The sequence below is a fragment of the Vanessa atalanta genome, chromosome 8, assembly GCF_905147765.1.
Source record: "Vanessa atalanta chromosome 8, ilVanAtal1.2, whole genome shotgun sequence".
In the NCBI taxonomy this organism is placed as follows: Eukaryota; Metazoa; Arthropoda; class Insecta; order Lepidoptera; family Nymphalidae; genus Vanessa; species Vanessa atalanta.
The window spans coordinates 11,773,275-11,797,560 of NC_061878.1; the positions used below are offsets into that span (position 1 = coordinate 11,773,275).

Consider the following 24,286-nt stretch of genomic DNA (forward strand, 5'->3'; position numbering starts at 1 on the left):
GCGAACGAAAACATTACGTCCGAATCGAACTCATATAAAAAGAGTTCCTTATTATTTCATTTCTCTATAAAATTTGCAGACTTCACATTCTAAAATTGAATTTTCACGTCAATAAATATAATCTTTATTAACGTATTACATTTGGATTTTTTGCGAAGGAATATAAGCTCGTGACTTTAAAAAGATCACCCATTAATAGATTTGCCGCTTACAGCTGCAATCTGTGCATTAATCTCTATGGTATAACGTGGCACTTATCGAAATTTCACGTTTTATTGAAAGCGAGACATTAAATTCGCGCTTGACACATCAATAGTCTAAATTTAAAGCGAGCCGAATAATATAATCATTTAAAAACGTCTCTGAAATGTTCTGCATGTTCTAGTATTTTGGTACACCTGGTATATTTTTATATATTGTTTTAGTAGTTCATCAATTAGCATTTTGAGAAAAATTTACTCGTATATTAATGTAGATAATGCTGTGATACTTTTTGCGATTACAGCAGTAGTCGTCCAAGTGTGATATGTGATGAGTGAATGACACCTACCCAAAGAAGATGGCACAATGCCTTACTGTCAAGATTTACATATCCAGCATTAGACTAACGAATTATATTTCCACGCTTTTAATAATCTATAAATAAATAAATATACCACAAATATTCAGTGGCTCCGCATTAAGTAATGTCTGTCCTGTGGTTACCAAATTCTAGTTACAATTTAGCATGCTTTAACAATTGCTTGACGATATCACATCCCCGCGTATGATAGTGTAAATTACAATCCCATCAAAAACATTTTCTCGTAAAATGTTGCCGAGAAGAGGCCATTTACTTCGCACTATCAAAAAGTTATCAGATCAACTAGCTCCTAACTCTACACGCGCTAACCTCGCAAGACCTAACTTCACAAACTCTACACTTTAGTCAAAAATGTGTCTTGGAAATGGGTGTAAAGTGAAAAATTTACCCACTGTTCCTTACTTTCTGATTATTTTTGTTGTTTATAAAGGAGTTACGATAGTATTTTATTGTATCTTTTTATTAATTGTAATAACAAAGAGTTCCTATATCAATTTTCAGACATCTAGCGACAAAATTGGGAAAGTCTCATATAAACTTCCATCCCCTAGATTAAGGGGTTGGGGGATAACAGTTACAAGTTTTATATATTTTTTATTGTTTATGTAGTAATACTAGATTATACCAAATTTCAACTTTCTAGGACATTACAAAATACTCTAAGAATTTTGCTGATCATCAGAGAGTCAGTGACGAAATCAGGGTGTTTGAGATGTAAATAAAATCTTAATTATAAGGACTATGTAATTTCAACTTTGTATTGACAACCTATTTCGAGAATTTTGTTTATCTGGTATAATCCAAACCCAAATTATAAGGGTTCAAAAAACCACGAAGCGCTATGAGAAAAAGTTGGTATAGGCCCTGCGTTTCGTTTGGCTCGTGTTGACGGGCACACATTTACATTTTTATAATATATTATATATTTATATAATTTAGTGAAAAAGCAGCAGCTGTCAATTAAAATGTCTTGTCTATCTGGGGGCACGGCAGCGCCCCCGCCAAGTCGAGCAAAAAAAAGTAGCACGGCCGTACCATCCTTTTCTCGAAGCCGTTCAGGTCATTTTCATCCCTTATACTCCCCGTGAATCAAACTAGAAGCATGTATTTCTTCTAGCCATCAAAAACAAATTTTTGCAATCGCGCTGACTGAGTTGCGAGACTCGGTCTAAACAATCTTATTTAATATAATATGTATTGTGTGTGTTTTCATCTATTTTATTTAAGCATAAAAGATTTTTAATATTAATGTAGTCACAATAAGATGTTGTTAGATTAGCTAATTACGTAATAACTTAAGACAGAAGGTCCCTTAAGCAGGGATAGAATACATCAACCGACTTAAGTACATACATGGATCTCACGAACTTTTTATCGCAGAAAAACTGAGTTGCGAGACAAGTTTTATTTTTGATAGCATTAATATATTGAACAACATTGAAATGAATTAATCAACATATGTAAGGCAAATTAAATTACTATTTCGAATATACAAGTTGGCGTCTTTATTTTACGTGACATTGGCGAAATAATCCCAAAACGAAAAGCCTAAAAATAAACTAAAATTAATTATCAATGCTGTCTCATGCGAAATTTTACGTAACAGTGAATTTATTATTTACTAAGGATTCAGTTCTAATAAAATAAAAGTTAAATGGAATTATTTGATTCCATATGAAAATATTGAAGTAAAATAAAAATAAAAGGCTTTAAAACGATTTGATCTGCCCATAGTATCAACTGTCTTTTCGACGTCATAGACAGTAGTCATTAAATTTGATTCTTTATAAAGATTTTATTATTCTAAAAAAATAATTTCAATGAAGCTTAGGATGTACATAATTATGTACAATATTAGTTTTCGAACGTGTTTTTTGGTACACATACATATATGTGGTTACAAAAAGTAAATAGAATAAAATTCTGGATACCCTTTCCTTTTGATCTTATAAAAGAAAAATAATAATCGTTTTTATACCGGGAAACCAATAAAAAGAGCTTCTGTTTCTGATTAAAATCGTCATATTAGTCTCCAGCAATCTACCACTTACTTTACCGCCAAACACAGTAAATATTTTAAATGGTGAGTGTGTTAATGTTGCAGTCAGTGGTGCATTGACGGTCGAAGAATTAATTTATCACGATGACTTTAGGCGAAGGTGACCTAATTTTAGCGTTTGTTTCTTTGCCTTGACTAACATAAATAAATAAACATTTAATTGTTTTAGGAGTTATCAGAGAGCAACGGTCTTACAATTACGGCAGAGCACCGCTTTGCTGATTACATTCCTCGTCATATATCACGTATGGAGCGCATCGTCGACCAGACTTACGACAAAACTAGAGGTGAGTTAAGAACAGAATTGTTAATTTTGTTACATGAACATACGAATAGTCTGGAGGCTCTGAGGCAACAAAAGAGCAACAAAGCAATGAAGGCCTCTAAATATTTTCCAAATAAATTGAACAATATACGGTCGGGTGTTTGTATAATTTATTGCGAAACAAATTCTATTATTCAAAAATATTTTGTATGATTTGTATTCCTTATTTTAAAAAAAAAATTCTGTAGTAAAATAAAAGTATAATTCTGGTATTTTACTGTATGTCTACACACACATACATAACTTTAAATGTGTGTTAGCTCGTCGGAATTGGGATGTTTTTGTTTTAGAAATCTCTATTATCTCACGGCTGTACCCTAAATCCATCTCTGCATACAGTTAACATAAAAACGCTTACAAAGGTGGACATCACGAAGGCCTCGGGAGAGATGTACAAGAATTAATTTAGTAAATAATTAAACAGACGGTACTGGGAATTGCCTGTGGCAAATGTTTAATTATTTACTCAGGTATTTTGCTATCTACTTAGTAGAGTACTTGCTACCAAGAAATACTACTATGTAAAAAATGTATATTATGCGTTAGGTTATTTTTTTGTTTTCCCATCTATGCGGTAGATGGCGCTTATCGCTCTCCTAGATCGCGCTATCAAGTGCACGCATGCAATAATCCTTAACTAGCTAGGGGGTTTGATCAATTAAAAATTTATTTGTATTATTTTCTTTATTGTTTGTGTAAATATGTGTATGTATGTGTATATCAGCGTTGCAGAACTATCGATAGTTTGACTATCGATAGTTGATCTCGAAAACTATATTTAGGATATCGATAGTATCGTATAGATTAATACTATCGATACTATCGATAGTATCGCTTACAGTCTATCGATAGTGGACTATCGATGATCAACACTAGTGTATATTATATATTCAAGTAGACTCAAATGCTCTTTTGAATCGTGGAGGTCAGTGTCAGTGTTGAATTAAATGTAAAGCTACCACCAGTTCAGAAAATAAATTCTACCGAGAAGAACCGGCGAGAAACTCTGTAGTTTCTCTTTTCCACCATTTGAATTTCAGATCATGTCAGTAAACTCCAATCATTTTTTTATATATCCTGCCTAGAAATCAATAAAATGTCAATGTCATGTAAAAGTCCGCACTTTTTTAACATTAATGTAATCTTATATTAAGTTAAATTCCTTATTTATCGATGTTTTTTGACATGACCTTTAAATTTTTTAATATAAGTAAAAAATAACTGTGGAATCTTATCGTAGAAACGTGCTCCAGTTGGAAACTAGACGTTATTAGTTTATCTTTCCTCTTCGTGTGTAGACAATAATTTTACCGTTGCTTTCGAAAAGATCTATATTATTGTAAATATACATAATATTGTTATAAGCACATTGTGAAGCAACTGTAATTATACCCACTCTATTAAAAACACCCCGAAGCGAGTCTCGAGCTTATAAATAGAATATATACCTTACAAATAACAATTTTTTACAAATAATATATCAGTTATAAGGTGGAATTGTTCGTGTTTCTAAACCAACTTACTCAACCGCATATTTGAAAACGTACCATATCTTTACACATAGCAGAAGTTTGCGTGGCGTTGCCAAACCTTTAGAGAACTAGTCACAGTTTGAGTTGCAACAACTAAAGTTAATCTGTTACAACTTTGCATACAAACGTTGATTAGGGTTTTAATTAAAAACTGAACAAAAGAGGACACAGATTATTTCTCTTCAAATTCTCATCCAACCTTAAAGAATATTTATAAAAGCCTTTACGAAAAAATGGACTTAACCATATATAAATAAAAAATTAAAATAACTACTGCACAAAACATGAAAGCTAGGATATTGGCAAGAGTATCTTTGTGTATACAAATAAGAATTAAAAATAGTTACTGTACAAATCATGACCTCATGGAATGGTTGCAAGAATGCTAGCAGCGTTTCCCCGTTGAATCGTAATTTCTATCGTCTGGGCGAAAAATGAACCAGCCGTATTAAAGGATGTCGCACATTTACTCTTAGGTCCTAGTGTCTCAACTGCAAACGGAACAAAGAACCATGATCTACAGAAATCCCATTGTAATAAAAAAAATACTAATTTAAATAAGACACCATTTCGAAAAATATAAAATGTATAATCAATCATTAGCCAAACCTTTATGTCACTAAAAATATTACGGAAATACAGAAACTAATTACTGATGGAAGTAATCTTTCCAGTACATTAAACGTTGACATTTTTCCCCAGAATTAATGATCTAAATATATTATAACCCAAATAAACAGATTCCACGCACTAACTAGTATATAAATAATAGAAGATATTTGGTGATATATATATTCACAGTAGCATTGATCACTTTGATAAAATTAGTGATAATCATTATATGTGCACAAGAAGTAAGGGTAAGCTTAGAACGCCAAGTTTCCGACTCCGCAAAGTCAATAAATCATTCTTGGGGCAATGTATCCGCTTCTATAAAAAATTCCGCAGACATTTTTAACTTTTCGTAGATTCATGTCAATTTTAAAAAATACATTTGTAAAGAAGGCATATTATTCGATACAAGATTATATTGATGATAAAAATCGTGGAGTTAATGCTTGTTGACTTCCAGGCAGGAGACATGTCATACTTATATAATTATATTTAACTAACATGACTGTATTTTTAGATGTTGAAAAAGAGTAACTAATGAGTTCCTTGCCGGTTCTTCTCAGTAGAATCTACATTCCGAACAGGTGGTAGCTTAACTTTAAATAGTTTGTTAAATGACGATTCAAAAGTGCTTGTAAAAGTCTACTTGAATAAAGTATATTTTGATTTTGGTTTTAATGTTCTACAAATGTAATGCTATTATAAAAGCCGATATCTCCAACCACTTTTTAAAATCCCTGATTGGAACTATACAAAAATTGGGTTTAATTTGTAGACTGTAATTAAATAAGTATAAATAGTGTGTATAATAGTGTATAAATAGTAAATTTGTTTTAATGCCTGACAAATACATTTTATTGCGTGGCCAGCTGTCTTCCTTAGAGGGTTGTTATTGATATTTGAATTCTGGATTCTTAAGTTGGTCTAAATGCCATTCAATGCCATTCGTCTTTATTCTGTATCTGTATATTCTGTATCTGTATCTTTATGTACATTTTGAGGTTTTATTCTAGATTATTTTTGGTAGTTGACTGTTGTACCTTCTTCATCAGTTTCGTCAACGTGTCGTCAGTGTATTTTTTTATGGCTTTGGTTTGCCGGCGAGCATATGGGCCGCCAGCGCCTATAGACAAAGGCACTGTAAGAAATATTAACCATTCCTTACATCATATATGCACCACCAACCTTGGGAACTAAGATGTTATGTCCCTTGTGCCCTTCTAAGCGGAACACAACAATACAGTGTACAATATGTTATTTGGTGGTAGAATATCTGATGAATGGGTGGTACCTACCCAGACGGGCTTGCACAAAGCCCTACCACCAAGAAAAATATGGGTAATATAGGAAGTTTTTCAAATGACGCGAAATTGAAACTACTGTGTCCAAATAGTTCAAGTTGTCAGGTTGCCCCTTTAGACTTTCAGCTGCATTTAGCTATGTTTGTGCCATTTGTGTAGTTATAATACGGGCGAATTATAACTATTATTTTCGGGTTTATAACTGCAATGCAAACTGTAAAGTGACTCGTCCATAGTTGCTTATATTCCTCTGTTTCAAAATTGAATGTTTTCTTTGATATTATTATGTGGTAGTACTTATATCAGGCCGAATATTTGTTTGCACGGAGTACAGAGGAAGAATTCATGACCTTTAATAAGGTTGAGACACACTTTGCCTATTGTTATTGTTTACTTGTCAACCGTTCTCATTTCTTAAGATGATACGAAAATAAACAATCTTTATAAATTAAAGGGACAATCATAGATGCCCTTGAAACCGTGACTGGCGAAGTGAGTTCCAGTAAATATTATAAATCCTGTTATAACATTCCATCAGAATTATTTTTGTTTCTTGACATCACATTTTATAGTGCAATGACACGGCTTTTCAGTCTTAGTTATCTGTTATAACTATTTTAATGGAAATTTATAGAGGCTCGTTATTGTTTGTATATAAAATTAATATTGTAGGCGTATTTTGCCAATTTTCTGTGACTTTAATGGTATAAAAATCCAAGTGAAGCCTTTGTCCAAGTGAACGATAAAAACAACATTATTTTAATATTAAATGTTGATTCGGAACTTATGTTCACTTTTCAAACACCATTTTTATATTTCATTGATCATTTTAAGACCCGTCGCTAATCAAGAATAATGCAAGACGTATGTTATTTTATTGATATACTTTTTGTAATAAATTTTTTTCGACCAAATTTTTTAAAAATTTTGTAAAGCTCGATAAATGTTCATGATGTTTTGTTATTTCCATTAAAGCATATCTATTGAAGCAATAGTGCGATGGTTTACGGGCCTAGCGATGAATAAGTCGCAGTATCTTAACCCAAGTGATAAGCTTAAAATGAGAGGTAAAAAGAAATATTAGTAACCCTTAATTAAATCAAGGCACTGCTACTATTCATTTAAAAAAAAAAACTATATCTTGTACCAATCGAAGAGTAGATATAAACAAACCTTAAATTAACATATTCTATGAGATATGCTAATAACACTGCTATATGTTTCACTACAAACAGTTCTTAATTAATATATCTTTATTTATAGTACAATACTTTTCAACATAACTGTTTATATCGAGTCTAACCTTATTTCGAAAGTTCCAACAGCAAGTTCACCTGCATTTACGTTTTAATCAATGTAGTTTACGTCTAAGGTTAGAATATGTTGAAATATATTTTTTCTAGCATGTCTTGAGTGAAAGTACATGATTGCACATATAATTATGTACTATATAATCAAAATAAATCATTCATCATATAAAATCTAGTATTAGATATTTAATTCCAAATAAATTTAATCTCACGCATAATTGCATTATGCTATGATTTTTTCTCTAAAGTCGTGGTAGGATTTTATGGAAGCCTGATTAGGAAGATACCACCACTTATCTTATCTTATAATATATATATATATATATATATTATAATATATACACAAAATATTCTAAGATTTTACATTTTACATTAGCAGCCTGTAAATTTCACGCTGCTCCATTGCGGGTTGGTGGAATGCACATGTGGCAGAATTTCATTGAAATTAGACACATGCAGTTTTTCTTACGATGTTTTCCTTCACCGCCGAGCACGAGATGAATAATAAACACAAATTAAGCACATGAAAATTTATTGGTGCCTGGTGGTTTCAACCCGAAATTATCGGTTAAGATGCACGCGTTCTACTGGGCCATCTCGGCTCTTATCACGTGTGTTAAAAATACTTTACCGAACGTAATTTTGAGCTTAATTAAGACAGACCTGCGGTCAGATTCTTGTCTACACGAATGTACAAATTTATTTAATATAAAAGCGGCGTAGGTGCTTTCTCGAAGACACTCGCTCAAGTCACGTGTAAATAATTTTGTATCGTGTTTCGTGAAATTATTGAAATGTAACTTTTAAAGCCTGTCAGCGTTAATGAAATATTTAATTAATAGATAAAATTAAATTTGTTCTACCTATACACATACTGATAAAATTTTCATCTCATGTTAAGTGGAAGTGAATTTATCAATTGTTCATAATTACGCTTCTAATGAAATTGCTTTCAAAATGTGATCAAAAGGAAGTTAAAGAATGTAAGTTAAGGGAGTTTACGAATAACTGAGCTCTTGTGTTATTATCCAAACATGGTTGCTTTTATATGAAACACCAGAATAGCCTCCCCGTAATGCGCTCCATCTCTTTGTATAAATTTTATGTATATTGGTTTAGTGGTTTTTTCATTTAGAAAAATAACCGACTTTTCATTTATTATTATATTATTATAGTATTTATTAATAATGTTGGATTTATTTACATAAAAATCAAGGACTTGAATAAGATTTACACACACATAACACAACCGCCCGTAAACATTGGCGTTGAAATAGTAACATATATTTACAATTAAAAATAACTTGGTGGTAAAGCTGCGTGCCCGTGCGTAGGCACCTCTTACTCATCACAAATGCTACTGCCACGCAGTGTTTCCTAGTCTTGTTGTGTTTTGGTTTGAAAGGTGACCCAGTTTAACTACAGGCACAAGGTACATAACATTTCAGTTTCCATGGCTAGTGGCATATTGGAATAGTTAACATGTCTTTCACAGATGATCCACTCTACCACCTGCCTACCAATGGCATAAAAACGCTAAATTACAAACTATCGTGACCGCATGTAAAGGTGGGAACTTTACTATCAGCGTTTAGTTTGTAATATTATGAGGCGATCATTAATCAACAGTATCTATCTAATAAAGTAAACAACCCAACATAATTACTATATGAATGAGGTTAATTTTACTATTATGTTTGTCCAACACTATCGGCCTTTAATCATAAAACATTATGTAACCAAAATATTGAAGCGTATTTTGTGCCAATTTTCCAACTCATTACATAAATTGGTAATTAAAAAATTCGTTCCAAAAATCGAAAATCGTACTTTACAGTTGTGACATTTACTGACTGTATTCCGCCTTGAATGTTAGTATTGATGGATAAAAAGGTTAATTATCTAAAGTATAATATGGATTGACGGTTAACCGGAAGGAATTATATACTGTGCCGACTTAGTGGCAATTGGAAAAAAGTTAGGGGAATAATGGAACCCTCCCACGTTGTGTCCAATATTCTTAGCTTATTGCCAAGTTTTTTTTATAATATAGGTAGGCGGACTTTCAAATGGGCCATTTGATGGTAAGTGGTCACCACCCCACAGAGTCATTGGTACAGTAAGAAATAGTAATCATTCCTTACATCACCATTGCGCACACAACCTTTTGAACTAAGATGCTATCCCTCTCGTGGCTCGTTTTTACACGGCTCACTCACCCTTCGAACCGGATACACCAACACTAACTATCGGCGGTAGAATATATTATAAGTGTAATAATAGTAAATATTGCGAAAATAAAGTAAAACTATCTTAACCTTATCAAAAATAAGGTACAAAGGCAAAGGAGACTGACTATAGGCATATTTGTTGTTCTTACAGTTAAAATAAAAAATAAAAATGGTTTTATGCAAAACCAATGTTCTTCTTAATTAAATTGATAGTGCCTTAACAGCGTACACAGTAATGTGTGTCTTTTGCATTATTATAAACATTATATATCATTAGGTCAAAAGCAGAGAATCGTAATTGGTAATTTTAAGAGACCCAGGCAAGCACCAATTAAATCATTTGCATCATCGTGTAATTTGCTTTTATATTAGTTATATATCTCATGCTTGATTGAAAATATTACGCCTGTTCACTTTATAATCCACTGACAAGGTTGCAAGCCATTCTCGAAAGAGAAACGTCCTTTGTCCACACCCAACAAGATAATAAATTTTGTTCCTGTCACCTGTTCACTCCACTGACCAGGCTGCAAGCCATTCTTGAAAGAGAAAAGTCCTTTACCCACAGCCAGCAGGACAATTACAGGCTGTTTCTATTTTGTTACGAAAATTATGTATTTAAATGCAAAGCGAAAAGGTTGCGATAAAACCTTTCCACACTCCATTCAAAACTGTCATGGTATTGAATTGATGCGCGCTAAGCCTATGCCTTGGCCGCTTGTACATCATCCATTAACGTCTCCAGTAAGTTATAGAGGCAGTGATGGATCCTGTTTCCTTTAAGTTAAAATTGTATTGTGTTGATGCACATTTATACAATAGTATCAATTTTGCATCAACTAACTTTCAATATTAGATATAATATTAAGAACGATGAACTCCGCGTGCACGACAGAAGTGTAGGGTACACTATATATATTGATATTTTCAGTTTGAAGTTACAATGTCATAGCACTACAGAAATATTTAAAAAGTATAAATAATTTTTCGGGGAGTTATATAAAACACCAAGATTCCGTCTTCGTTTGGTGTTCGCTTCTATAATAAATGTAATATATTTATTATAAATATAAAATTCCTCAAATTCTTCGATTATATATATATTTTTTTAATGTATTTATTGGGAAACATACAGTATATGATATAATACATAGACATTGAACAACAAAGTGGGTGGTGGTGGTTCTACACACGCAAAGAAAGTTGTCCCTAATAAGGTTTATTTCTCGATAAAGGATTTTATAGATGATAAAAAAGTGTGACTTTAGTACTCGTTGATTTCCATACGGGATAAGTAATAATTCAATTATTGTTTATAATAATCTATGTAAAGTTACTAATGACTAATGAATTAAACTTGCGAGCAATTTAAAACCATTGGTTTCAAAAGCCTACTTGAATAAAGTATATTTTGATTTGATTACTTTTAATTTTTATGATAAATAAAGAAACGAGCCTTACAGTCGGATACGACGTGTAACGTCTGCTATCTCACCTTAGTAATATGCAAGATCTAAATTATATAATCTCGAAAAGGTTGTGTTACCAACTTCAGACATTTAGATTACGATACATTGTTTAATAAAACAGAAATATACAATACTTTAATAAATCACAAACTATATCCTACAAATATTTTAGTATTTCAATTGATTCTTTCCGTTTAGATTTAAATATTTATTTGATTAATAATATGGTTTTTATTTTGACTGAAAATTAAACTTATAATTAAAGTCGGACAACCAGCCATTCGTTTGGCTAGATATGAACAAGAAAGGTGTGCTGACAAATAAATACCTATATTATAAAAGTAGTGAGTGTTTTTAATTTTAATTAAAATCCTAACGTCGAAAAGTAAAGTGTATTAGTGAAAAATAAAGTGTTGTGCAGTTTGAGTGATTTAAACATAAAGGCCGTAACAGTTGGTATAAATTGGTACCATCTGACAGCCACCTCTAACACCAAACGCGCTCATTAGGCCAATCAAATAACGCGTGCTTACCTGGATTCCCTACACAAAATCATCCCCACCACAGATTACAGGAAAGCGATAGCAGATACGTTGTATGTAATAACAAAATTGATGCCTACGTATGTTTCCAAGTTCACGTTTAGTATGTTTACATGATGATCAATTACGTCACTGTCAATATAAATTTTGATCAGTCTTCCATAAATATCATCGAAGACGATTGACCTTTAGGCTTAGTCGATTTCGCTTGTAGAATATATCAAATTGCAAATGGCAATGGTTTGCAATTCATCACGTGACTGTGTTATTGACGATTGGAAATGACATCGGCAATCCCGTATGTCTCAGCGATTAATCTCTGCGACATTGTGTTTCGACCAACCGGCAAAGGATTATATGGAACAAAAGTCAAGTTCAAAACCGCATCAACAATTTTTAAATGACTTTAATCTAACCACTTCTTGTTTGCGGCGGCTGACACGTACAAGTTTTATGATTTAAAAAATAGTATAAAAGTAATACTAAAAAAATCCGATCTTTAGGGTATGTGATAGAAAGGCCTCTATATGATAAATCCCGATCGAGGTCAACGCAGAGGCTAGATTAATAAATATCGGAGAAATATCGTTCTTGTTGACATCGTCGTCAATGGTAACGGGCTTAGTAGGCGTCATTGTGGTAAAGAAAAAGCACAAAACACAACTATCATGTTTTACAGTATTTTAATTAAAATTAAATCAACAAATTAATACTTTAACAAGTAACAACACCGAGCAGCGGGTTCATGGCACCGATTTGACCTTTATAGGTAGTCTTTTATACTTTTCAAGATCCAACTCGTACTGTTCCTTTTTCTAATCAAACAAAATGTGTTCGTCAAAACTGTCTCAACCTCTGTCAACCAGAGTGCGCCTCGACCCCGCTCGAGGCAAATGCTTCGCTCTGATTGGTCGTTACAAGAAATACAATATTCATAACTTTTACAAAATTAGTACGGTTTATAACATTTACAAAAATGTAACAAATCAAATATAATTAACTCAAGAATTTTAAAAGATATTAAAATGTAAACAAATAATATTGTTTGTTATACATGCAAACATCAATCAACCCGACTCATAGCTTCCTCCGACATGTACATATATATTGACCATATATAACAAAACGTGATTATAAAGATGCAAACAATTATATCATGTACATGGCATCGAAATATCTGATACAACCGACCCAACAATAACTCAACCGCCAATTATCAGATGGTATTCGATAGTTAGCAGCGCACGAGTATGTTATGAGATAATTAAGGCAACGATCGAGTAAGTGTATCGGTGACCAAAGGTCAATTAACCGCAACACCAGGCAAGGCACCGACGCATTCGTATACTGTAGCAAAATGGAGTCTCGTTCTCAGTTCAGGATCTATCCATGTGTAGGTTTCGTATATGTTACTGCAAAGTGAAGCCAAGTGCTCTTAGAGTTATAGATAGCATTCCGATTACATATTAACAACGGTGGAAATGTTTAAAGCGACTTCCGATCCCAGGGTACAATAAATATAACGGTTACGTTGGTATAATGGAATATTATGTATAGGACTATAATTCATAATTTCTTAAAAATCATAGGATATTTTCTATCATTAGTTTAGAATTACCACTTGGAAATGTTTGTTATATTATAATTTTTTTTTTAATAAAGAAGGTATTAAAACAAGTGAATGTATAGAAAACAATTATATTACAGTTTTTACTATTTTTTTTTTATTTTTTTTTCATCTTAATATTTATTGCTGGACGAAGGCATCTTATATGAATAAGGTTTGAAGATTATTTCACAATGCTATACCAATTTAAATATATATATATATATATTTATATATTGTAATAAATTCATCTGGCTTGACATATACCAACATATTATATTTATTATGTTCTATATAGTATGTCCTTTTAGATCTTACAATTGTAGTGACACAAAACTATTTCACAAAATGGAACTTGATACAAAAACTCATAACTTGATGTAAGCGAACGTGTCTTTCACATTTGTAGACTTGAAGAAGCAATTCAACTCGTATAACTAACACCTGAAGCAAAAACTCAGTAGCCATTTTTTTTTAAATACGTGTCAAAGGACTATGAAAACAAAAGTGGCAACGACCTGTAAAGGGCAAAGGGTTAGTAAGATTAACAAAAAAACATCATCCGAATAAATATTTTAAAATAAAAGATTATTAATTTAAACTCCATTTTCGGCATTCCGAGAAGTATGATGGGAACTTTTATATTTCTCTATTAAATACGATAACAATTGGTACCTCTAGTAGTTTTTATAAGCGATGAAGTTTTTAATCTTTTATTATATGCATAAAATAACAGAAATAAAGATATATATACATTTTATTGGCAATATCAGGATTATTCAAGATAAGTAGGCGTATATCCAAACGGTGTTATGAACAATCCACAAATTCAGTAAGTTTTTAATTAAACAAATCAATTACACAGAGATATTCACAATAGTCATTAATATCAATTTGTTAATAAATCATATACACAAACACGCATATATTACTGAATCTATTAAAAAATAATAAAGATAATGTTGGAAATTACCGATTCGTCGCATACTTGGTGCGCGGAAAATCTTGAATGTAACTGTCGATCAAAGATGGCTCCCTTGCTACCATCGACGCGACGCTTCCCTAGAGCGCCGTTCAACTCCCAACCAGTATGAATAAACAAGATGGCGCACCATGCGCCGTCAGATATATAATAATCACAGAATAATATAAGCATAATAATTTGTATAAATGTATAGAATATTTACAAAACATTTATAAAATTGGCGGAATTTTACATCTGTCATATTCATTCACTTATGTGACATTGCAAATCGCATTGCAAATATTGTTGTGGCTTTATAGAATGCATTTTGGTTGTGTTTTCTGACATCTGTTTTTTGCTTACCGAACTGACGCATTACTATTTTATGTTGACTTTACGCATCGTTGACCACGAATTTTGCAACGCAACGCCCGCAAAATATTCAGCCAATTTCACGTGAAAAGAGACGTATGTCTCTCGTACATAGTTCATACTGATAATGACAACACACCTCATGACCTGACCAGCTAGTCAGCGAGTGGTCCCAATACCATACATTCTGCCGCCAGGCTGCTACCTGATATTGTTACGTTTTGGTTTGAAGGGCGAATGACCCTATGTAACTACAGACACAAAGGACTTGACGACTTACCACCAGATAGCCTATTTGTACCATGAAATAACATTACATTAAATATTTTTACATTAGCAGCCTGTAAATTTCCCACTGCTGGGCTAAGGCCTCCTCTCCCTCTGAGAAGAAGGTTAGGAGTATATTCCACCACGCTGCTCCAATGCGGGTTGGTGAAATAAGAGCCGAGCACGAGATGAATTATAAAAACAAATTAACCACATGGAAATTCAGTGGTGCTTACCTCGGTTTGAACCCGAAATCATCGATTAAGATGCACGCGTTCTAACCACTGGACAATCTCGGCTTTTCATAAAATAACGTAAAATTTTATTTTTTCTGGCTTTGTGAAAATAACGAACGTTATCTTCAAGATGCAAGAAAGGAATTCGCTAGCCTTTGAAAATCTTTTTAAAGCGCTAGCGAACAGCTGCTTTTTAATATAATATTCTCCACACATTTAAGAAACGTCAACGATTTCACCACCAACGCTAACCATGGGCCTTGAATTATGTCTCATGTACCTACAATTACAGACTCGTTTTCCACGTGTACATTACACGTTATTGTGCAGAATTCTTGATACTTAATACACCAGTAGGTTTCTCGTTTTAATTTAGTTGAACTATTTTCACTATGTGATCTGAAATCGTATTTCAAGATTTAAATGTGGGAATTAAACTAATAAACGTATAATTGCGCAGTGCACTTGCATTGCTTATCTATTCGTTTGGATTATCGGTTTCAATGTATTAAAACAATCACAATTTGAACATTTTAATCATCTATCGCGTAACAGCAAAACTTGGAGTTATGTTTCGGTTTGAAAAGTGAGTGAGCCATACAAGGGATATAAAATGTCAGTTTCAATTTTGATGGAGCATTAGTCGTGTAAGGAATAATGAATATGTCTTATATCGCCAATGTCTGTGCGGTGGTGGTAACAATTTACCAACATGTGTCGATTCGCCTACATATTTCATAAAAAAAACAACCGTGAGTCAAACGATGCTTTGATGAAATTAGATTTTATGCTGATGAACCTGAGTTACTGATATAACTTGCATTAATATCAAACTGAAGTGGAAATAGGTCAGTCAGGTATATACAGGGTGACTGGTGAATTACTATCGATACTTGAGGATGTGATATTTGACGATCATATATGACAAAATAAAAATTAATATAACATAAATATTAATAAACTTCTAAGTAAAGTTAACCAAAAGTTATGTAATTAATTACGCATCGTGTGAACACCCTAGCTGCGTTATCGACACAAAACAGTTATGTAGGTAGGTACATTTAGTTATCGCGCGGTAGTTTACCTACATCCAAACGCCGCGCGCCGCCGCGTGTTAACAGGGTAGCAGGCTACCTTAGATAAACAAAAATGAGCCAATTCCCTTCATACTTTAATCCTGGCTTAGGACAGGCAAAAGTACCAAGATATTTCATTCGTTTAAGCAACCAATTTATTGACTAGGTAAATGGTGTGAACTTGACACAAAAAATAATATGAACTGTTTACCTATCTTGGTATTTCCGGCGTATTTAAAAATGGAATCATACTTATTTACAACAATTGTCAATCATTAAACTACCTATTTACCTACATAACTACACTAACCTTAACAAATGTTCAAAGTGAGCTCCTTCTCGTGTGATACACAGTTCGGCACGTTTACGCATATTGTCTTTCACACGATTTAATACGAATGGGTCACTTTTAATAGTTTCGAAAGCACTAGTGATTTTTAATTTCAACTCCTCTCTATTGACATACTCTGTAGCATACACAAGACGTTTTACCTCCCCCTTTATTACTAATAAGTAATAACGGGTCACACGCACACACGACAGATTAGGTATACGCGTAAGATCGATCGCAAGGCGCGCGCGCAGGAAGACGGACGTACAGACCTTACGGCGGCGCTCGCCCGACTAATTAGCCACGGGGCGGGGGTTGGGGGTAGCGACACACGCGTGCGGCGGCGTGGTGTTGTATCAGCACGAAGCCGCACGCGCCGCCGGCAAGGCTGGGAACGTGTCCACACTTTATTTATTTATACGGAAATTTGGTCAAAAATTAAGTACCTATTTTTTTTACATAATTCGAATGAGAATCATGTACCGAGTATTCTCCTTAAATATTGATAGTAATTCACCAGTCACCTGTATAAGACCTAATGAATATCGACAAAGACCTTACAGTAGACACCGCGGTTGTAGAATGGCAGACTGACGGCCTGAGGAATGATGCAGAAGGCAGAGAACTGAGGAACTCAGTCGGGTCTTGACGTACTTGAGAGAGTTCTTAATCTAAATTCATTGAGCAACTGTACGAACGCATTCCGAACACTTGCGACCCAAATTCTGCACAACGATTCCTAATGATAGTTATGTTTTGCTTACAGATAGAAGTCTCCTTACAATGTCCGTATTATTGACAATAGATGCGAAATATTATTGAATTATAGTTTTTTAAAAGGGGCAACTAAAGAGTCCTCGACAGCATTAAACTTATTGTATCGCATAGTTACAGTTACCGTTTTTATAGTTAAAAAAAATGTAAAATATTAACAGGTGTCAATAAAATTAAATATCAATATAAATTATATTTGTTACTAACAATTGCCTTGTATGTTTTGGAGTCGCAGATTTAATATTTTCAAGACATTTGTATAAACGTATGTAAGTTGGATTAGCACTGTACAATGAGATGGAATACTTTGACCGATCCTGGTTGTATTTTACGTGTGTTCATATCACACTGCTAGTCTCGACTTTGTACAGATAAAAGAAAACATAAAAGTTACTCCTATTACTCAACGATTTATTTTAAGAGTTACGGGTTTATTATTAAAAAAATATTCCAAATTTTAAACATATGCTATGTATTCTACATTGAAAGTCAATCAGAACAAACGATTGTATAAAACGTATCCTATGGGAAATGTTATGATTTATAATCTCGTTCAAAATTCCCCGTAGCTTTACAAAACGGGTAATATCAGAATCAAACCTCTAAAAATTAGAAATTTATCAGGAATACTATTTACGAATATTTCTTGGAACATAGAGAATTAAAAAAGTTATGGGGGATGCGTGTTACTTTTGAAAATAATATGTTTCATTCCGGTTGCGTTAAAATGAAAGACAGTGAAAGAGTAATTGTGAACACAATAAATATCTCCCGTAAGATACTTTATAATATTTAAGTGTTGCGGAAGTCAAGAAAACTACAGCACGATCTAATCCTCTTCTTTGGACAAAACTTTAAGAAACACTTAGTTAAGCTCTATGTTACGCTGACAATGCGTCAGAGTAAAATTGTCCAACTAAAATTATTAAATGGTTATCATATATACTTTAGTTATTCAATAACAAAAAGCGACTTTTCTCTAAAATATTGGGATATATTATTATTACTTTATTAAACTTGTCAAACTCAGATGTTCGCTAAAGTGCCAGTTCTAAGGTTTGTAGTCCACGCGATAAATATTTTCGTATATTTAAATATCAACATAGAAACATAGTGTAAACAGTACCCTTCTACGAGACGAGTACCCATCGGCGACCAAAACTCAGTACTTAAAATATTCTAGAAATATCAAACATTAGTAAACACGATATGTTTTTATGCAAAGTAAAACACATAATTCTTTGAAAAACTTAATAAACTCCCTTATGCTTCGATGAACGTGTTTATTTAGTACCATAATACTGTATCCGTCTTGTATATTTTACTTGGTAAAACTCCATTAATTACTTCTAAAACTATCAAATCTAACTAATTTCACGGTTAAAGAGTCTATTTGTTGAGAAATTCCCTGAAAGCGCGTAAAGTTCCTATCGGATATCACGCTGCTATAGAATTATGAGAGTGAGTAAATTAGGAGTGCCCTTGTGTGCTATATGTGTTACCTAGTATCTGTATCGGTCAGGAAGTTATTATGACAGTTTGCAATTATAAGATAGTACCGATTTTCCTAACAATCAGACATTACTTTATTTGCACTGATTTCGAGCAATTTGAATGGAAGTTGAACGTTGAGTTAGGTAAGGAATAAATTATAATAAACTCAAAGATGAAACAGTTAGATAGCTCTCATGACGATATTTAGTCCCTTAAATTTAAAATTATTAAATATTATCTAATATTTAACAACCAATAACTTATTAATACAATTCAAATGGAAATTAATTATAATAAATATGTTATGTTTTAAAATATAAGAATTTCGACTTGACTCGTGAAACTTTAACGAAAGCATGTTATAACAATCTGCAATTGTAATACAATTAGTTCAAATTTATTTTAAATATGTGCTAGCTGAAATCAAATTTTTAAAACATATACGTATTTTAATTTTGTTAAAGAAACATTAACATTATATCCTTTAGGAAAAATGGTGCCATCTGACGACCAAATATAGGACCGCCGCGCTCATTGGTCGAAGCGTCATATAGCGCGCTTCCCTGCCTTCCTGTTACACACTTCCGTCCCTTTTAACGAAGTAACTCTCACAGATTGTAGCGACAGGAAATATGGAAGACATAAAACAAAATGTCAGTTTGACTCGTGAAGAATGTAGAATATAATTTGAAATAAAAAAGCTTTCTTTATGTGAACTACCATCCAACAATGAACATGACGTCGATTCTATGTTATCGTATAATAAAACATTTTCTTGAAGTTCTACAATGCACTACTTTCAAGACGTTCTAACTTATAGGAGTACGAACAAATAGGCCATGTCCTAGATCTCGGGTGATGATACCAAATACACATTATGATACCAATAGACGCTCGATTTACGCTTATGTCCTTACGACATAAAAATAAAGTGTCGTCTAGTATTATACAAGTCTTTAAAATATACTCAAATGTATTATATTGTATATTATTATATTATTATAAAGCTAAGTTTAAGAAGAGAGTTTATTTTTTTAAATGCGCTTATCTCAAGATATATAAGTTGATGTAATCTTCGTGCGGTTAAATAGTACATTTATTGAAAAATGTAACATGTCTGTTGTTATTAGTCAGGCTAACTGGGATACAAAAAACTAAAAAAAAAGTTGTGTTTCAATCAAATTATAACCACATATACGTAACTCTGGTGGAGGGTGGAGTAACAACATTTAACGCAGCTTAAACTTAATTTACTTAATTTTTCTTTGTGCAAGGGTTTGTATGGTTCGGTACCACTTACTAATGAGATATTAATTAATACTTAGTATTGTTATGTTTTGGTTTGAAGGGTGAGTGTGCCCGTGTAACAACAGGCACAAAGGACGTAATAAATTAGTACCCAAAGTTGGTGCTTATTGGCGATGTAAGGAATGGTTAATATTTCTTACAGCGCCAATGTATATGTGGTGGTGGTGACCACTTATCATCAGATGCCCCATTTGCCAGTCCACAAATCTATACCATAAAATATATGTATTAATATATTCTATGAGCCAGTGGCTACAGGGAGTGAATCTGAACAGATGATTCTAAGTTCAAATCCGGGTCTCGCTGGTGAAGAAAAACATCAAAAAAAACTGCAAGCTGTGATCTGCCAGATATATTATTAATCAACCAAATTTCCACTTTACAAAATCAATGGTTCTTGGTAATATTGCTACTAATTGGGAGTGTAGGTCCTTAAGGCTAAATACCAAATGTGATTCGAAATTATGTAAGCCTAGAATTGTTCTTTTCTCACAGTAAAATATCATCTGTGTCTGTCAAATATTAAAAATAAGGCAAATGAGGCTTAACATTAAATATCGATTTCTGATTATTACTCTGGGACAAATGAACTGATCCAAAATTATCGTGTGATTTTCTTTAACCTGAACAATTTAATATCATCTGTGACTTATTTATAGATATTACATAAACTTTAATCAGGCGATAGTATTCCGTTTATATTTCATTTATTTTTCAAAGGAAATATATGTACAGTATAATTAACCTTAATAATTAACGACGGTACCAACTTCTGATTTTCTATAACACAAGTGCTTTAGCTACTTACATTGGGATCAGAGTAATGTATGTGATATGGTCCAATATTTATAATTATTATAACTTTAATAAGTAACTGTACAAAAATGAGCCATTAATTTTGTTAAACATAAAAAAGCAATGAATAAAGATTAAAATAACATGAAATAAACAATTACAATATGAAATAGAGTAACAAGATAAAAATAAAATTTAATATTAAATACAATATAACGATTTTTTTTTTTAATTTGAACTATATCGCATTGAATTTTATCAATGTTGCATACCCTTTGGTTAAAGGCTGATATTAATGAATGCGATCGTTTATAGTCTAATAAAACGTAGTACAGTAGTGGTTAAACTCAAATTGATGTATTATTGGATAGCGTACATTGCCATAGTTAACGTGTTCAATTGTTTTCGTGCTCAATACTGCTATATTATTGTCAGTGTACATTTACAAACCAATGCTGTTACGTATATCGAATACTATGTACAAAAGTTGTTTATAATAAATATATTTTATAACTTTGCCTTTGCATAATTTAATGCCAATCTTGTTTTTCAGAAGGCAGTAAATATTATTATTTAATAAGAGCTAATATAATAAATTTCAACAGGTTGTAAATAGTTGTAAATCTAAATCATATATCACCTCGTAACTTTCTGGTGTACAACAAGGTTCTCATCTCGGCCCCAAACTATTTCTATTTTTCATAAATGATATTACGAACAATATAAAAAAAATTTTTTACTGATGACCTTAATTGAATAGTCAAATTGAAAACATGTGATGCGATGCGACGCAATCTTGTATTGCAAGACGATTTTAACAATATACAACAATGTTGTCATGATAACAATATGATCTTGAATGTTAATAAATGTGTAACAATTTTTTTTACTAAAAACCGAAATTTATTCATAAAACATTATCCGGAGAAGACAAAGTTCGCCATTTAACAGTAATTTTAGACAAATAAAAATGGAATTTACAAAGCATATAGATAAATTATTAGCAAATCATGTAAATTTTCCGGGATTGTTAGAAGACTATATCTTGATTTTAAAACGATTTAGGCTATTATCACGTTAAATTATATTTGATTGAAATAACTTTGTATATCAAATGTAAGAGAGGAACAACTAACAAGGGCCTTGCTTATTCTTATCAATACAATATATATAGAACCAATGGTAGCTATACACTTAATAAAAATCTTTAAAATAACAAAAGTGTCAAAAGTGCTTGTAATTTATTCAAGCAGGCTTTTGATTCTTGATATATTTTTATTTCATATACTTCTCACCTATCTTGTTAGATTTGCGCTGTCAGTTTGGAACCAATATTAAAAATACTTCATTTTATGTTTTGATTTCTTTCTACCTTCATTAAATTGAATGTAATTTCATCATGAATGTATTCCTTATATTATAACTGTCATCTATTGTTTGGCTGTAAATGCAAATAGCATGTGTCACGCTAAACAACCCTACAATTGTTGTATTATTTTTTATTTGTGAATATGCTGATCGTTTTTCTTATATCAATGATCGATTACCAGTCCTGAAACTATGATTTTAGTAATTCAGATATTTAGATTTATATACATTGTTTAATAAAGTGGATATATACAATACTTTAAAAAATTACCAACTATATCCTACAAATGTTTTAGTACTTCAATTGATTCTTTCCGTTTAGATTTAAATATTAATTTGATTAATAATATGGTTGTTATTTTGACTAGAAATTAAGCTTATAATTAAAGTTGGACAAGCAGCCATTCGTTTGGCTAGATACGAACAAGAAAGGTGTGCTGACAAATAAATACCTATATTTTAAAAGTAGTAAGAGTTTTTAATTACAATAAAAACCCTAACGTCAAAAACAAAAGTGTATTCGTTTAAAATAAAGAATTGTGTAGTTTGAGTGATTAAAATAATAAGGCCGTAACAAGTACCTATTGCGAAAGTCGTGAAAAAAGCAGGCTTTATGATATTCCTATAAACACATTTTTAAATGCACGGAGCTCTTATTTAAAAGTCTCTTTAAATTACTTCTCATATTGTTTCGCTTCATGATTGATCAAGATTGATATTGTACAGTGTTATTTATTTAACGCCCAAAATGTTTTAAATTTTCATTCGTTAATAAAGAATGATATCCAAAGCAAATTCGGTATTAAAAAACTCGAAAATAATTGATTACAATATATGATGTTGATAGTATTGATAGTATTTATACTATACTAATTATGCCCGAGAAGGTTTTTAAGGCTTTGCCTACTCACCATTGATAAAATATTTGTATTAAAGTAGGTACATAAAAAATTTTAATCGTCATGTTACAGTAAATTAAATTGATAGTTACTCACGTTTCGGAACTAGATTCTACCGAGAAGAATCTCAGCAATTTCTCTTTTCGCACCACGTTAAATAATCCAAAATCAAATACAAATATATCTGTAAGAAAATCAAATTTGATATTTTATTTAATTGGCTCTTAAATCACAGACTTCTGATTTAACAAGCATAAAAAACACAACCGAATAGATAACCTCCTTCTTTATTGATGTCGATATAAAAATATTTAATACGGACCACATGTAAAACCAAATATGCATTAGTAATTATGATTTCCCTTGTGACTTTTAATTGGCAAAACATCCTTCAAATTAGAATTCCGGTGTTGGATGGTACAATAATGGATGAGTACATGGCGCCTACCCAACGGAGCTTGAGCAAACCCCTACCACTACTTAAAAGTATGGATGGCAATAATATACCCCACTTTTTTCTCAAATGCTATTCTTACAGTTCATACGTGTCAATTTTCCTACTCATTATTTCTATACACTCAGATCTTCATAAAGAATAATCCCATTCGCCCAATTTAATTAAATCAAGGAAAGTAAATTTAACTATTTCACGACTTGTTTGGCATTTTCGGACTTAATATATGTGCACATTTTAGTACGATTACAACTAGCTTGTTAGGTGCTATTATATATACTATCCTGGACATTAACTTGGATATATAATCATACAAAACCAAAGACAATAAAGACAATAATTCAACCTGTTTATCAAAACATAAACCATACAATTCCA

The 24,286-nt window shown here is 32.1% G+C and overlaps 1 protein-coding gene across 1 annotated transcript in view; it reads left to right on the forward strand.

Moving 5' to 3' along the window:
* The window catches only part of LOC125065942 (guanylate cyclase 32E-like), a 158,524-nt gene that overhangs the window by 41,446 nt on the left and 92,792 nt on the right, over window positions 1-24,286 (forward strand). Inside the window, exon 5 of the mRNA XM_047673802.1 lies at window positions 2,812-2,929. Coding sequence (XP_047529758.1) covers window positions 2,812-2,929 — 118 coding nt within the window. The remainder of the gene's footprint in view (window positions 1-2,811; window positions 2,930-24,286) is intronic.